Raw genomic sequence first — 17,090 nt, forward strand, 5'->3', positions numbered from 1 at the left:
CTATTTTGATAATTAATGGTTTTAGTCATTTTCAAGCAAAAGCTCAAAATATTTGCAGTTTCCAGCCTCTCAAATGTGAGCATACGCTGCTTGTTTTTATCACATGTTACGATAAGCAAAATATATTTTAGGTTTTGGACAGATATACAGACATTATCAGTTTAAGGATATCACTTTGGCTCTGGGATGATCCCTGGTGAGCATTTTTTTAACTGCTTTTTGATGTTTCACAGGCTGCCCTAAATTAAACAATTAATATGGAGAATAACCGGCAGAATAATCTATAATGAAAATCATACTTAACTGCAGCTGTACATGTTTTTCATGCATGAATCTTTAGATTGAAATGTAACTGTTTGCAAAAACATTGTTTTTTTTCTTTTGTGTTATCCTTTAATAAATTACTATTTTCTTGGACTGCCCATTAATACTTTTATAGCTCTCATTATCTGTTGTTAACTTGGAAATAAAACCTCCATTTGATGTTGATTTTTAATGCCTGGTAGCTTAAATGTGTAAACAGTAAAGCATTGATAAATTGCTTTAAATACTAATTATTTATTTGTTCAGGGCCTAATCATCAGCATGACATTGTCTTATTATTTTCCTCTGTGTTTTTGATACACAAATGTTGATGCTTTGACTGTAATGATCAAATAGATTGTAAAGAAAATCAAAATGTGAGAATATTCAATGCTGTTGCCTTCAGTGCTAATCAGCACTCGTTGCCCTTTGGACAGACGTCACTCTCTTCATTCACGTGTTTATCAAGGCCACACGTTGCATAAGCAGGCCTTTAAAACGTCAAGAGTGAAACAGAAGACATTTGGCTGCGACAAATCACCAGATGAAATGTGTGATCATAAAGTGACTATATCTGAGTATGTATCATTCTCATCATATTTTTACCAGAGGGAAGAGGCAGACATTTGCAAGGCAGGTTAAGTACATTCAGGTTCACATTCAGGTCACTCAGTCAGTCACTACTCTGTACCTGTGTGTACCTGTCTGTCACATGTTACAGAACTTTAGAGAGTGATTAAAATATCAAACCTGACACCTCAGCTGCATTTTTTTGCGTTACTCCCACAATTCCCCTCACATATGCAAAAATGTCTCATTCAATGTGTTGCTCAAGGCCATTTTAATAGGATGCATGACTTTTGATGTAGAGAACTGTCTGTCGTGCAAATCAAACGTGGCTGTCTTCTTCAGCACTGAGACATCCCAGAGTCTCATTTTTCAGCATCCACTGTCTCGGTTATTTGTTAACTTATGTTTAATGTCTTAGACTATGTGGTAATACAACCAATTAGAATCTTAAAAATGTATTTTTGCTTGTCTTTGTTTTCCATTCAATAAACCATCCACATAACAATCAAGTGTTTGGCAGCAAACAGTTAAGAAGAATCAAGTCTCATCTTGTTCTGCCTCTTGTTTGTGCTCTCTTGTTTTCCCCTCATATTTCTCTTTTTTTGTTGCTGCAGTCTCTCACTTTCTCGCTGTCTGTTTCGTTCTCTCTCCAGGTTGATCGACTGATGGAGATGCATTTTAAGTACCTGGAGGCTGTTCAACAGGCTGACAAGAGGATTGAAGGAGAGAAATACGTAAGCATCTCTCCTTTTCCTTCCACCCCTCCACCCCTCCCTCCCAGCCTCTCACCCTCTGTCCTCCTCCCTGTGTTGTCTCGTTTACACTAGCTTTATATCAGGCAGCTTGTTGGGGGTCGGGTCTTCAAGGCCAAGCACCCCTTAACTGAATGAGAAAAGGGGCAGGGACCACCTACTTTATATATTGTATTAAACTGAGTTGAACTTGAGATAGTTCCCTGAATATTTTCGGGTCTTCTCTCGTTAGCGCTTGCCGGGAGCTGCTAAGTCAGTAGCAGTTGTAGCATGGCTGGGTGTATTACCCTCACTCTGCATTTTCACCAGTGGTTTCTGAGGTGGATGGTGTGTCAGAGTCTCTTACTTGTGAAGTTACAAAACAATTTACTGTGACTCACAAGAATGTCTGTACACTTGAAATAATAATCTAGCTAATTTGCCAGCATGTTTAGTACGTAACTGTTAGCTAACTATCTTGTTATTATGTAAATTAAATGATTTTTATGAGCAGACCCATTTATCTTCACCAATAATATATTGGATTCATGTCAATGTGTATTTTGAGACACCTTTTGATTTTTGACCAAAAAATAAATTAAATCTGAGATTGTCAAGCAGTAATTTATAGACACTTTGAGGGCCCCCGAAAGGTCGCCCCCGAAAGGGCCCCCGAAAGACTCGCTCTTGGAGCTAACCTCTAGTGGCCATTAGAGGAGCTACAGTTTTTGGCTCCTCATTGGCTTCATATTTTAGCCTGGGAGGTTTCTGCTTTGTGTGAGCCCAACTTGAGCAGTAGAATGATTGAGTTTGACCCTGAACTGATTGCAGCCTGAGAAGTCCTGATCCAATCCTGATCAGAAACTGGCCACAAGCCAAATACCAGACTGCACCTGTAAAACCAGTACAGCTCATTAATGGTATTAATAATGTATTAATAATGGCAGGTGGTGTTAACCTAATGACTGCCATTCATCATCAGCATCAATCACTTCCCTCCAAAAAGTCCCAACATTGAGTTTAATTTCCACTTGAGTGATTCCTCCATAAATCAGTGACAGACAACATTACAACAGCTTTTAATCTTAAACATTTCCTTTGTCGTTGTTGCTGTACGATGACAAGCATCAATAAACATTATACCTTTACAATAAAGTAAGCCCAGACCAATCTATATGTCAAAAAGCCTTCAGTGATTAATGTGCACAGGAACAGGAACAAAATAAATAACTTTGTTGTGTTATCATTCTGCTGAGATAAGTACAGAGCACATCATGTAGTCTGTCAGAGGTTCTTCTTTACTGTGCTTGTGTCAGAGTGGGCTGCAGCTACAGAGACCATGGGGATATATATACTCAGGCTTTGTGGCTCTTTTTAGGTGCTAAACATCCTAAATGCATTTGTGCTTTTATCAAAGGACTGTGCAGAGGTATTGTGCCCCGTTGAAAATGTCTTGTTTGGTCTCTTTTTATGTGTATTTTGGGGCATTCCTGTTTAGAGGGGCAAAATATGAGAGGAGGGAATGGAAATTTATAGAATTGTCTGCTGCAGCTGATGTATCACTGTTGACTGACCACTGCGGCAGAGGAAATTGTGTCTGAAATTAAATGTCTCAGAAGGTGTAAAATCTGCTGCACTGTTTTGTCTGACACATGTAGGGGCTGAGAGATTATAGCCAGGCCAAAACATGAAGGGAGGCAGACAGAGAAATGCATATTCAAAGACGCATTACAAAGTTATTTTACTGGAGCTCTCAGTTCAGGACCAAGACACAAGACAAAAGTACAGCACTGCAAGTGTCTGTTATTATTTTTTTTTTTACATGTCACCTTTTTGGTTTATGTAGGTCTCTCTTCTCTGTTTTTCCTGACTTTAAGTCCTTTGTAGCAGCTCCAGTCCAGTTAGATATGATTAAAGCAGCTGGTAATAGTGATTAAGTAGGCCTTTATATTTTCTGTTTACAGAAATAATCTAGTCAAAGGACATTTAGAAGTTTTATCAGTAATCTCCCACTGATTTTTTCAGTCACTGATGTTTTTGTTGAGTTGATGACATCTGGCTATGTGACTGATATTTCCTTACATGCAGCTCTCCTTTTGCTGGATGTTTGCACACTTGCAGTTCCAAAAACGTTTTCTCACTAACCATTATTCCAAGTTCAGAAAACACTTTGTTTTGCACTCTCTTACTTTCCACAACGCGCGTCAAAACATTATGGCATCCGATCTTATTTAGCGTCACTTTATGCAAAGCAGAGGAACAGCAGCTGAGCTCATTTACACAGTCTTAAAAAAAGCAAAGAAAAATAAAGAAATTTCGATGAGTGAATTTTGGGCCTGGAGGCAATTTGTATTGCTGTGTTAAATAATTAATGTGTTGAACATATGCTAAAAGGGAAGTTGAGCAACCCTCATGATCTCCCAACTTCTTAACCTCTAAACCTGAGGATGGTTTAACCCTCTATGGTACGCATGATAATGCACTTGGTAAAAAAAAAAATAAAGCTTGGAATGTTTTTTCATCATAAAGTTGACCAAGTAAACATAATTTAACAAAATATTCAAGAAATATTTTTGGAGGGTACACCTTTGTCATTTTATAGCATCACAAAAACATAATGCTAACAAATTAAAAAAAGACTTATTGTTAACAGTTTTTTAAAAAAAAATGTATTACATACTAGTGGGAAAATATTTAGTGACCTCCCCAGTTTACAATGCATGCAATTGGAAATAAAAAGATGTTTTTTGTCTGAATGCTACCCTCAGACAACATTGCACCATTGGGGAACAGGACTCAAAAGGTGTACTGTTATAATCAACTATACAGTGTCAAAGCCTGATTTTAATTACAACTAACATTATTAAATGTATCTAGATTAATTTGTAGAGATAAAAAAAAAATTGATGATGGCCGTGCTGTTGAACACAACTGTATCCACAATATAAAAAATGGAGTGATAAGACCTCATAAACATACAGTGTCACCTCAAAGCAACAATTATCGAATAAAGAGCAGAAAACTATTAAAAATTAAACTTCACCCACATATTATTGTGAATCCATTTTTTTCCAGATTGTAAAATGACAGAAAAAGACTTTTCCAGACCATTTTTATGCTTCCACACAGGCAATAGCTGTGGCAGGAGGGATTATGTTTTCAGGTTGTCCGTCCATCTCGTAAACATGATTTTTAGAAAAATTCCTTGAGGGAATTTCTTTAACGTTGGTACAGACTTCCACTTGGACTCAATGATGAACTGATTAGATTTTGCCGGTCAAGGTCACTGTGACCCTACCAGTTGCTTTCTCATGAATGCAATACCTCAAGAACACCTTGAAGGAATTTCTTCAAACTTGGCACAAACATCCACTTTAAAGCTATAGTTGGTAATCCTGTTCAGAAACACTTTTTGTTATACTGGGTGAAATGGTTCTTCCATCCTGAGAGTAGTCAATACATAATGTGTTCAGAAAAAGGAACGAAAAAAATCCGACCACTGTGGCAGCTGCAGGCCTGTAAAAACTCTGACCAATCCCTGCCTCTTGGTGTGAGTGGAAAGAAACAATCAGATGCCTTCATGTCTCGTCCTGCCCAAGCCCCCTCTCTGTCCCTCCCTCCTCTCTGCGTGCACTCATCACGTGTCACCATTGCTGGAAATATTCAGCACACTCCTCAGCAGAAATACAGAGTTAGCATGAGAATACGTTTGCTGAACAATGGCAGAGAAAATGCAGGCAAAAGTACCACTTCCAGCGTTACTTGTAATGGCTCACCCTGCTAAACAGGCTAAGAAAAGAAAGTCGGAGGCAGAAAAGGCTGCGACAAAAAAGGCTTTGGATAAAGCGAGAGGACAAACCAGAGTCAACCAACATCGCAGCTTTTGAACGGCAACTGAGGGAGCTGAAGGGCCTGAAAAGTGATGCAGAGGTTGCTGTCTTTCTGTTAGACAGATAGGCTAATTATTTGTATTGCTTCGGGGGGGGGGGGATTTGTTATTTTCATGAAATATGTAACGTTAGCCAACTTAGCTACTTTTGTAGCTCGTATTAGCCCAATGCTAACAGCTTCTCTGTCGGTTTACTACAGGATGCGTGTTCAAGTTTGTGGGGGCGTGGCTTTGGACGGAGCACTGACGGGAGGGGGAGGAGGGGGGTGGAGCTTAGAGGAGGTGCTGCTTTCAAATCTTGCTAGCTCTCCAACATTACCAACTATAGCTTTAAGTCACAGATGAACCTACTAGAACTTGATGGTCAAACGTCAAGGTCCCCGTGACCTTGTGTACGTCTTACTTTGGTGAACGCAATATCTCAAGCAAGCCTTGAGGGAGTTTCACCAAATTTGGCGCAAACAAATGAACTGATTAGAATTTGGCGGTCAAAGGTCAAGGTCACTGTGACTCCACAAAACATGTTTTTGGCCATAACCAAAAAATTCATACACTAATTATGACAAAATTTCACACAAATGTCCAAAATCATATAAGAATAATAAAGTGATGACATTTTATATCCAAAAAGTCAAAGGTCAGCTTCACTGTAACATTATAATGTTCTTCAAAAACACCTTTCTGGCCATTACTCATTTGGTCAAATACGGAATTGATGACACTAATCTTGGGTGTCCACCTTGAAGCTGTACTGAGTGTATAAATCTTCTGTGCTGCCGGGAGGAGATGTGTGTAAAGCATTCATGTTTTCATGAATGCTGCAAAAAGGGATTCAACATGGCCTTCAGAGAGTCATGTGACTATAAAACAGTCGTTTCCTCAGGTCCTTGGCTCTCTCTCAAAGTATGCATCATAACTGAGGATTTAATTTATGCGTGTAAACAGCCAAATATGGGTTTGTCACCTTGAGGCAACACTGTATGTGCAGTGCAGTATCACCATATATGGTGATATTACACAGTCTAGAGAGTGTTGCCATCGTCATAATGTTCATCCATTTTCATTAGTGGTCCTCGTCAGTAACGAGGGGTGACAACACTGTCAGATGATTTAAAAACTAGTAATGATCACCAATATTATAGAATTTTGAACAGAAAATGGCACTGGAAACGAGGCAACAAATAGTTTTAGTTTTAGCAAAACAAGTTTTAAGAGATTGCTCTGGCTCTTTCTACAAACTAATTTTTTTTAGAAAACCCCAAATGAACCTGCTGAGGTACAAACGCAGCAGGTACGATAACCCTCCATTAGAATTGTCTATTGACAGAGAAAAGGACTCCAGCGCAATCCCATCACACATTCATGGTTTTCTTTATCACCAACTAGATAACAAAAAAAATTCGAATTGCATTACAGATGTTCAGATATCAAACGCAGTCCTTGTTATAAAGGGCCAGGATGTTTGATCAAAAGGTTGTCTCTTTATGGTAGATAAGATGTGCAGTTCCACACAGTGTCACATCCAAAGCCATGAGGGAAGAGACCAAAGAAACCATCACAATCCTGCTGATAACAATATGACAGTTTACAGAGGAATGGAAAGCTTGATAGCTGTATGTGAGGGCCCTATTGAGCTGCGATTGTGTGTGTGTGCATGTCAGTGTGTTGAGCTGTGGGCCAGACGGACCGATGGAGGGATATAGATAGAAGATAAGTAGCCAGGCAGGGGATAATAGCTTCAACAGAGAAGGAAAGAGCATCCTGTCCTCAGAAAGGTAAGAAGACAATAAAAAAAGGCAGGTAGAGATGCTATGAATGTTATAACAGGAAGTGCAGTTAAAAGAAGAGAGGTGAATGTTTAAAAAGGGGAAATGAGCTGAAAATGAGAAATATAAAAAGGGAGAGAGAATGAATTTGAGTGAAGGAGGGAAGGGGGGGGGGTGTGGAGACAGATAAGTGTGAGATTCCTATCTAAAGATGACAGAAGATTAATTTCTCAGACAGACATCGTGGTGGGATTGCCAAGAAAAGGCCAGACAGTTTGACATTTTCTCTCCCCCCCCCTCTCTCTCCCTGTTTACTCCTGTCGCTCTCCCATCTCTTCCTCCGGGATGGCGAAAGTATGACTTTGTGATACCCCGGCGATAAGGAGCCTTGTCTGCGTTTGCTACTATCTTTGAAGCCACACTGTTGGCCTTCCCCTGTTCAGAGCCATACTGTGAGCCAGACAGACATGAGGCAGAAAGTGATAAAATATCTGTTTGCTGAACAACAATATTCTATTTATTGTACACCCAAAAAAGGGTTATTCAGAAAAGTTGGAATATCATATTATCCTTTTACTGCATGTCGAACTCTCTCAGACTGCTGGCACTATTAAAATGAATACCAGCATGTTATATACAGCATGTATCAATAGATTAGAGTCTGTCCTGCTGGACATTGTCCTTTTACAGACTTGAACAGCAGCTAGCATGATTGCATTGCCATTACACTTATATTCCAGGAATCTTTAGGAGAAAATGTATCTTTAGCATCAGATCAGTCTTTAAAAAATAGTCAAGACAAAAGCAAAATTTTGGTTGAACTGGTTAAAGGTACAGTCTTAAGAGCAAAACTATATCTAAATATGCAAAATGATATATTTGAAAGGGGATTTAATGCATATTGCTGCATTAGTATTGAAACAATTGACACCCCATGCTAGAAAATTAATTGAACTATTGTCCCTGATTCACCCCTCCCGTCAGTCAGAGGAGAAATTTGTTCATGGACCTTGGTGGGTACTGATGTTTGGCCCATAGTATCAGGTAATGTGACAGGTGAACAGATCCAGTTTTAAATGATTTCCTGTGTAAGATTTAGGGGGATTTTGTGGCGTCTAGCAGTGAAGACTGTCCCAGTTAGAATTCCTTCAGTGTTCATTTTTTAGGAGGTTTTTACCATGAACCAAATTATCTGTCTCTTCCTCTCCGAAACAAAGGGACAGGTGACTAAAACAGTTCGTCACTGAGTGGCTGCTAACTACGATGGTCAGTGTGAAAACGTGGATGGCCATACCTAATGCCAGTGTTTGATTTGTACGTTCTGGGCTACTGCAGAGACATGGTGGACTCCAGTGGACAACGAGCTTCTTCCTATGTAGATATAAATGGCTTATTCTTTGGTGTCAAACACATGCCTTTTTTTTTTTTTTTCTCGGTGATTGTACACTTAAGAAAACATACTTATTACATTATATTCTATCTCTGCCAGTATATCCTTCCCTTCAGTCTAGGCCTTGAGACTAACGTGAGCTAGCTGTTGACACATATTAAAACTGACAGTTAAAATCTCACATCTAGATCTCGCTGAAGAATAGACAGCCAGTGTTGACCACATCTCTCCAACCATCTTCTTCTCATCCAGACTCATTTAGCCTTCTGCTTTTGTTTTACTCAAAGCAAAGCATTGTAAGCATTACAGCAAGTTGTCGCTTCATGTCAGTCTCTTTATTTACATCTGCGTCCCCGTGAGAAGACGTGAGGTGGTGCATTCAGGCTTGTAGTGTGTGCTTGTTTTAGATGGGAGAGAAAAACATCTGTGAAGTGTCTACCTGTGAGCATGATGCAACCTGATTTCAAATTCGGTTAGGATTTTAAAACTTATGTTGTCTGAGCCCGGCTCAATGGAATGTTTTCAGGTTTATAGCCTTGTGAACATACTGACCTTCAGGTGCAAAGAAGCAGAATTCACCCCTTAAGAATTGATGTTTTGTTAATCTAAACTAAGGACAGATTATTGCATCTCATAAAGCACTTTTTTATTTTAAAATAATATATTAATACTCCACCCCCATTTTGTAGCAAAAACGCCTGAAATGACATCGCCAAATTAAAAGACTGTAGCTTCTGAACCACTGTGACTACATGCATGCATGAGGTCTTGCCAGAAAGAAAACTCTCTGAAGTTGTCAGAAACACTCTAGGTGATATAGAGACAGAGTAATGGGCCTCTGAAGTCAATAAAAAATTGAAGATTTTGGCTAAAATAAAATAAAAAATGTTTTTCAGGATGAATAACTGTCTGTGGCTTCATCTGAGCAGGTAAATGACACTGTGGTGCTGTAGGCACATATCAGTGAACATTTGTTTCAAATTTGAAGAAGATTGCTGAAAGTATGACCATTCTACAGTGTTTTTTTCATGAAAAGATCCAGGCAGAGTATCAAAAGACAAGTCGGTCACTCAGCTTCAAAACAGTACTATCAGTGATCAAACAGCACTCAGCCAGCTTCAGACATTGTACCTTATTGAAATCAGGTGTGATTATGATAGCTGATGTTGTTTGTGACACAGAAACACCATAAAATATCACCAAATAAAGTCATATTGAAAGTTATGATCCCACTTTCTAGACGGTATATCTCAGCCAAAAATCGTGGTAGGAGTGAGACTCTTACCTTTTATAAAACAGCTAAGTCCCCGCTAATGGCTCCACATAAGATTGCGAGTAATCCTTTAACTTTTCCCGTTGAAAAATGCCATGACATGACTTGTCACCACTCATCGCGATTTTGGACTTTGTGTGATTAGGCTGCTCTGGTGTGAAATACATAATAAATAAAAGAAAAACAATGCTATTTCTGAAAAGTCGAGAGCTTCCTGAATCCGGCAATACCAAACATCACATGGTTTGATGACGTAGTGCGCCTGGGAGATACCATTTAACAGAGGAGGGGGGGAGCGAGGACGTCGGAGTCCTGGCGGAGTTAGAGAGGTTAAAGTCTCACTGCCTATATCAAAACTTTTAAAAGGAATACTTGACTCACAAAATATCAATTTGTTTGTCAGTGACTGGTTCCTTGTGGCCTTGATTTCTCGCATACTGAACGAAGTACACACAGTGAACGAAGGATTCAAAAACTGAGAAAATTCTCAAGGAATTGTAGTAACAGGAACCTTATTCAACAACAGCAGAACTAGATCAAAACATCTGTGTACAAACACTGACACAGCTCATGCAGTATAATCCAAGTCTCATTCATCCAATTGTATGCTCTCAGTATATCCTAACACATTCATTACTAAAACCTTACTATTTAAAACACATGCATACAGAAACACATCTGGGCATGCATTTGAAATCTGCTGAGCAGAGTTCCAATGCACACTCTTGCCCAGGCGTGCTACTTCTGTGTGCCTGTGACTGTTAATGCAGAAGTGTTTTAGGTTCATAAACTGATGTTCTGATATAGTTTTGTTGTTGTTCTTAAACACAGTCTCAATTTTACTGCTATTCATCAAGAATTTTATTGGATTCTTCGTTAACTGTGGAGGCATGCAAGAAAAGCAATGTTTCTTTATGAATCCAAGGTAACACAGGTGAGTAATGGACATAAAAATGATCATTTTGTGGGTAAAGTATTCCTTTGATTAGTTTAAAGGTCGGATAGTGTTTTGCATTGGCCTAATTTTGAAGCTAGTTTCAAGAAATGCTTTCAGCTTGTTACTCGCTGTTTGTGGGTGGACATTTTTTTTTCAGTGTAGTTATTCCTTTGTATTTGTATGTATTGTGTTGGGTCTAAACTGATTCTGCTGTAACACATTAAATATTGGGTTTCTTTCCCCGTGTAGCCCAGTGGATTAAGCAAAAGGCTGCAGTTTCATTCTTTTTGCACAAGTCTAATACTTAAACACCCAGATGATACTGTAAGTCTGTGCGAATCACGGCTCCCACCAAATGTCACGTTATGTTAAATAAGGTGATAAAGACGCCAACCCAGTTCTGTCCAGCGCCTCAGCTGAATCGGCTGCCGTCAGCAGCCGTGTTTTATCTCTCTCTGCCGTGCCTTTTGGTTTCCCCTAGTTAAGCCTGTTTTTAAGGGGCGGTAAGCAAAATGTTTTTCCTCTGCAACATATTATCCACAGATTTCTCAGGAGGATAGCAAAGAAAAAGCTGCTGCTGCTTTTTCTCTCAGTCTCCAGCCCAGTCCCTTTTAATAAGCTGCTTATTTCCCTCCCACCTTAGTATCTTCCCTCTCTTTCTATCCTTCTGATTCTTTCCTTCTCCCCCTTAAAGCTGCTTTTCCTATCCTTCGGTATTTTTCATGTTTGACTCCCTTCTCCCCCCTCTGTTTCTTCTGTCCCTCTTTTCCTATCTTTTACTCACCCCCCACATCCATTACTTCTCCCTCCTCTCTCAAGTGTCTTGTTTTTACTCTCCCTATGTGGTCCCCTTCATTTTCACATTCTCTCTTTCTTGTTGCTGCATCTTTCCTGCTTTCTGTACTTGCTTGTGATCCACTATATTACACCATTTCCTTCTTTTGTGTCTTTTTCTTGTACTTCATTCTGTCTCTTTCTCCATTTGTGTCTCGCTTCCCATCTTTCACATTGTCTCCTCCTTCCCTCCATCACCCCTTCACACCATCTCCCGGACCTTCCGTCCCTCTTCTTTCTCCTGTTTCTTCTTCCCCTCTAATGCAACTGCCTTCACCTCTCTTTCTCCACCTCTTTTCAGTCCAAACCTTCCCCCTGCTCTCAGCTTGTTGGAAACAGCTCTTGGAGATTGATGAAGCTCAGCAAAACATGGCTGAGGCCGACCTCAATACTGTAAAATGCCTGAGTGCACTTTCGTAGCACCTAAGAACCCAGTTGCTCGCTGTGTTTTGTGTGTGTGTGTGTGTGTGTGTGTGTGTGAGAGAGAGAGAGAGAGAGAGAGAGAGAGAGAGAATGTGTGTGTTTCCTCTACTGGGCTGTAGCAAGAGTGTAGTGCAGAAATGGGCTGGTTTAGCACTGCTGACAGTAGACGTTTTAACACAAGTCTGTGTTAAGTTGGAATTGGTTTTGCACCTGGATGTGATATATTTAGTTTTCTTAAATGTCCTCCAAGAGCCAAGAGTAAATGTTCTCTCTCCTCTTTTTTTTCTCACATCCTCTGTGAACTTGTGTTTGTGTCAGCTTGTTTATCCTTCCTCCATGATTGCCCACTCCTCTCCTCAATTTTCCTCTTCTATCACTCCTTCAAAAATCACCATTCATTCATTTACTGAGTGGAGCACACAGCAGTGCTGACAAATTTGGTTCCAAAATGTACTGCTCCTGCAGTGCAACCAGCGCCTTCGCATTTGGATTGGTTTATTTCAACTTCAGAGCCTTTACATCTCAAGTCCAGTTCATTTTCAGGTTATTCATTGTTATGTTGCACCAAAAAATGGCACCAAGATGCCTGAAAATGTCTCACTCCTCTGCTTAAAGAACTGTGGAGCAGCTTGTTAAATGTATCTCCTATGAATAATGTTCACACGCAATTGATTTGTAATGCTGAGTTTCGGAGGAACTGTGCTTTTCCTGCAAAAAGAGTACTTTTCAATACAGGAGACCTAACAATGGACAGGAATGCATTGTGTTTTTTCGAACATCGTAGAAGTTGCTTATTCTTGTGAGCCGTTACAATTAGCATTTGGGTTTGACAGCATTTTATCCAATCTGAGTTTAATGTCAGTATTGAATCTGCTTATGAAATCTGAATCTGTTCAAATCCCTTATTCAATCTTTTTAGCTTTAGCATTCAACTTTTGAAGAAACTAAAATTATGAATAACTACAGCTGAAATCTGTAAGGTGAAGACAAAAACACTTTTGAGTGACAACCTAATAAATGTTCACAACCTGTAGCTACAGCCTGAAAATGAGATATGATAATATAGAACTCAGTTCATTGCAAAATATATTTTTGTTCCAAAGATGTTAAATAATAAAATTTTGTGAATGTTCATAATGACAGAAGGTGTGAAACTTTGATAATCTATCTGACACATTGACGTAACAGTAGCTATTAAGTGGCATACCTCTCTTTTCATAAGCAACTTTCTCCAAATACTGGAGGTCCTAATTCAGAACAATTAAACTGCTAAAGTTGAATTGTTGATTTGAGCTTAATTTAAGTTTAAAATGTGACAAGACATGATCAGCTAGATCATTTTACTAGAGAAGATGCGTCACTCTGTGTTGTGGGAACCACAAAAACACTGTCCACTCAGGGTTGTGAAGTGGTGTTACAGAGTGGAGTGTTCTGTTTGGCTGAGTACAAATACCAGCTGCAGAGAGAGCATTTTAACCTTAAAACAGTTCAAAGTTTTGGCCTACCATCAAGTTACTTGCGAAATTATTGTTAATTAGCAACAGCTGATTTGTCCTGTTGCCAGCGATGTTTGTCAGTGATTCAGATGAGAAGCTGGTCTGTGAGAGACTTTAACTTTTTGTTCTGCAACATAAAATAAATCAGTAATAAATTATAAAAGTGGTGTTTATTTGTGAAGATTATCTTGCTAAACAAAACATATTAGTATCATAATTATTTGTTTGTCACAGAGCTTATTTTCTGTGATAATCCAAAATAAAAATCCCATTGGCTTTTTGTTGAGGGAGCTGGGGCGATGGTAAGCTCCATGCTACGAATAAGCATCATCCCTGCAGCACTCTATACAGTTAGCCTTTTTTTTGCAACCAGTGGAGTGCTCCCTGCTGGCCATTAGAAAGATACAGTTTTAAGGCACTTTCACATTGGCTTCACTTTTTAGACCTAGAGATAAGCAGCTTCTTCACCTCCTTGAAAACTTGAAATGTGGTGAGAACCACCGTTGTCGGGAGTATTTTTCCCCCAGAGGCCACAATGGGCAACAACAAGCATTCCACACTCCAAAAATAACTTTGACAAGCTAAACATAAGATTAATGTTTTATCTGTAGTTTTTCCAAATAAGAGAACAGACTTCAAGGATGAACACTTGGTTGGTTTTGCAAATGTTTGTCTTGTTAGCTTCCCCACCTCTGATAAAGAGCAGTATGAAATTGCTTGCCTAAATTGAGTGAAGTTTCTAGGACTGCAGTAGATAAGACGGTCCTGAACAGGGCTAGGTCAATGTTTTAACAGGTCACTGTGTAGGATATGGGGGATATATTAGCAGAAATGGAATATAATACAATAAGAATGTTTTCTAAAGTGTATAATTGTCTGAAAAAAAGAGTTGTTGTCTTTTCGTTATCTTAGAATGAGCCGTTTATATCTTACATAGGTAGCAGGTCTTCGTTTGTGGAGATTGCCATGTTGCACAACCATGTTTCTACAGAAGCCCAGAACGGACAAACCAAACATTGGCTCTAGATAGGACCATTTGCATCTCACATTTTTGCATCGGCTACCATATTTAGAAACCCACCTGCAACTAGCAGTATGGGGGTTACACTAGTTTGTAACATGAAACTACTTTATTTAGTGTTTTTACCGGTCTAATTTATGGGGTCCGTTTGTTTTGGAGAGGAGGACACCTCTTCAGATAATTTGGGTCATAGTAAAAACTTCCTGAAAATCTGGATCTCAAGTTATTGGAGAAAAAAGGTGAGCACACATTAGCAGGTGGACGAGCTGCCCACACCAACATGTCAAACAGCATCAGAGATAACCTGAATGGTAAGGTGAAACTACTTTATTAAGTCTGTTTACCGGTTTTAATCACATGGTACATTTGTTAGGGAGAGGAGGAGACCTTGCCATAGGAGATCTAATTAGGCTCCTCCTGAACAAATAACACCGAAGGAATTCTAGCTAGAAGCCGTTTTACCTGGTTGCAATCTGCAATTCACTGCTCGACGCCATCAAATCACCCTAAATCTTACACACCTCACCATTAAAGGGATAGTGCACCCAAAAATGAAAATTCAGCCATTATCTACTCACCCATATGCCGAGGGAGGCTCTGGTGAAGTTTTAGAGTTCTCACAACACTTACGGAGATCCGAGGGGGGGCGACCCAGATTAAAACATCCAAGAACATATAATTGAAACCACAAGTGTCCTGAAGCCCCGATGTAAAAAGTTGTTTGGAAAAATGTCATTTAAACTCTGTTTTTAGCCTCACTGTAGCCTGTAGCTCTGACTGCTTCTCTGTGCACTGCGCTCACGTGTGCGCGCTTGCAGTCCCAACTTTTTATGTCGGGGCTTCAGGACACTTGGATCACTACAGACGAGCATGTTGGAGATATTTTGTGGTTTCAATTATGTTTTCTTGGACGTTATAATCTGAGTCGCCGTCAGCTATTAGATGTGCAGTTGTGCTGCTACCCACTCCCCCCTCAGATCTCCGTAAGTGTTGTGAGGACTCTAAAACTTGACCAGGGCCTCCCTCGGCATTTAGGTGAGTAGATAATGGCTGAATTTTAATTTTTGGGTGCACTATCCCTTTAATATGACATTTCAGAAGATAAATTATTGATTCAGTGCAGATAAGTTCATCATGCTTAACATCAGAGACTGCAGTCACATGCGTAGTTTGTAAGTCTTTTTTTGCCATATGTTGGCAGTTTGAGTGGAGCTGAATGACGAGGTGTTCTTGGTAGCAAGTACCTCCTCCCTCCCGGCAGCACTGCTGTTTTGCTTTGCCCCACTTTGTGAACAAACTCTTAATTGATGTGCACCCAAAGCACAGGGCTGTTCTTTTTCTGGGAGATTATCATAACTTTTAAATCAGCATGTTGCCTCGCACTCTCCCAAACTTCCATTTTTTTTTTCCCTGAAAGTTTACCTCATTATCAACCTCAGTATCTCTGTTTTTTAATGAGGATATCTAACCTCTGTCTTTCTGGTATTTGCTTAAGCCTCATAAAGAGCATTACGTCCTACACACAGACACACACACACACATACACACATACACGCACAGTCACAGTGGGTTTTTGCAAAGTGCTGACAAAGAAATCACTTTAATTCTGCATCTAAGCATCCCAGCGGAAAAGAAAGCACAGGAATAACAAACAGCCACACACACACACACACACACACACACACACACACACACACACACACACACACACACACACTGCCTTATGCACAGGAAAGCAAACACATTTTGTCATACACACAATGACACAACACATACGATAAAGGTTCTTGTTCAAAGACACACATTCCTTATAAGCATGTCATACACAGGCACTAAGACACATACATGGTTTCTGATATGCACAACAACACTGCACACACAGTCTTCCATAAATCATACACACCCTGTAGCACAAACACACGCACAATGCGGCTGGGTTACAGTAAAGGGACTGAGACTGAAAATCACTACTTATTACTTTGTCTGTACTGTAGCCAGGCTGCCAGGCTCCCCTGAGGTTGCAGTAATTGACTTGTCCAATCCCTCCTTTCAACACGTTATTCTTTCTCCGCTTCTTTTGTCTGGTGTTTGCCAGAGGGACCGAGCTGCCACACAAAAGATATTGGCCGCAACGTCAAAACTCACGAGTGGACAAAACTCTGCCGCTGTAATGAATACTGCCACACTGCCCGCGTCGGCTCGGGTTTTAATATCCCAAATGTCCAGCTCCGCTGCTCACAATAATGAATATTTAATGCGGCTGTCATTGTTCAAAACCTTCCTCTCTCCCCATACACATTCAAAGGTCCGGCTTGATTCATCATGTGTGTTGAACATCTTTTCTCCTTTCCATTACGGTGATGCTCCCTGGAGGGTACAGCAATTGACTTGTCTGAGACCTTATTTGAAAATGTTTTTCTTTCTTTTTCTCTTTGAAGACTCCACTTATTGCTACAG

At 39.8% G+C, this 17,090-nt stretch overlaps 1 protein-coding gene across 1 annotated transcript in view; it reads left to right on the forward strand.

The window, feature by feature from the left end:
• The window catches only part of ctnnbl1 (catenin, beta like 1), a 99,862-nt gene that overhangs the window by 60,596 nt on the left and 22,176 nt on the right, over positions 1–17,090 (forward strand). The window contains exon 13 of the mRNA XM_033627953.2: positions 1,527–1,607. Within this exon, the coding sequence (XP_033483844.2) occupies positions 1,527–1,607 (81 nt within the window). The remainder of the gene's footprint in view (positions 1–1,526; positions 1,608–17,090) is intronic.

This window comes from Epinephelus lanceolatus, chromosome 8 (assembly GCF_041903045.1).
Source record: "Epinephelus lanceolatus isolate andai-2023 chromosome 8, ASM4190304v1, whole genome shotgun sequence".
NCBI lineage: Eukaryota > Metazoa > Chordata > Actinopteri > Perciformes > Serranidae > Epinephelus > Epinephelus lanceolatus.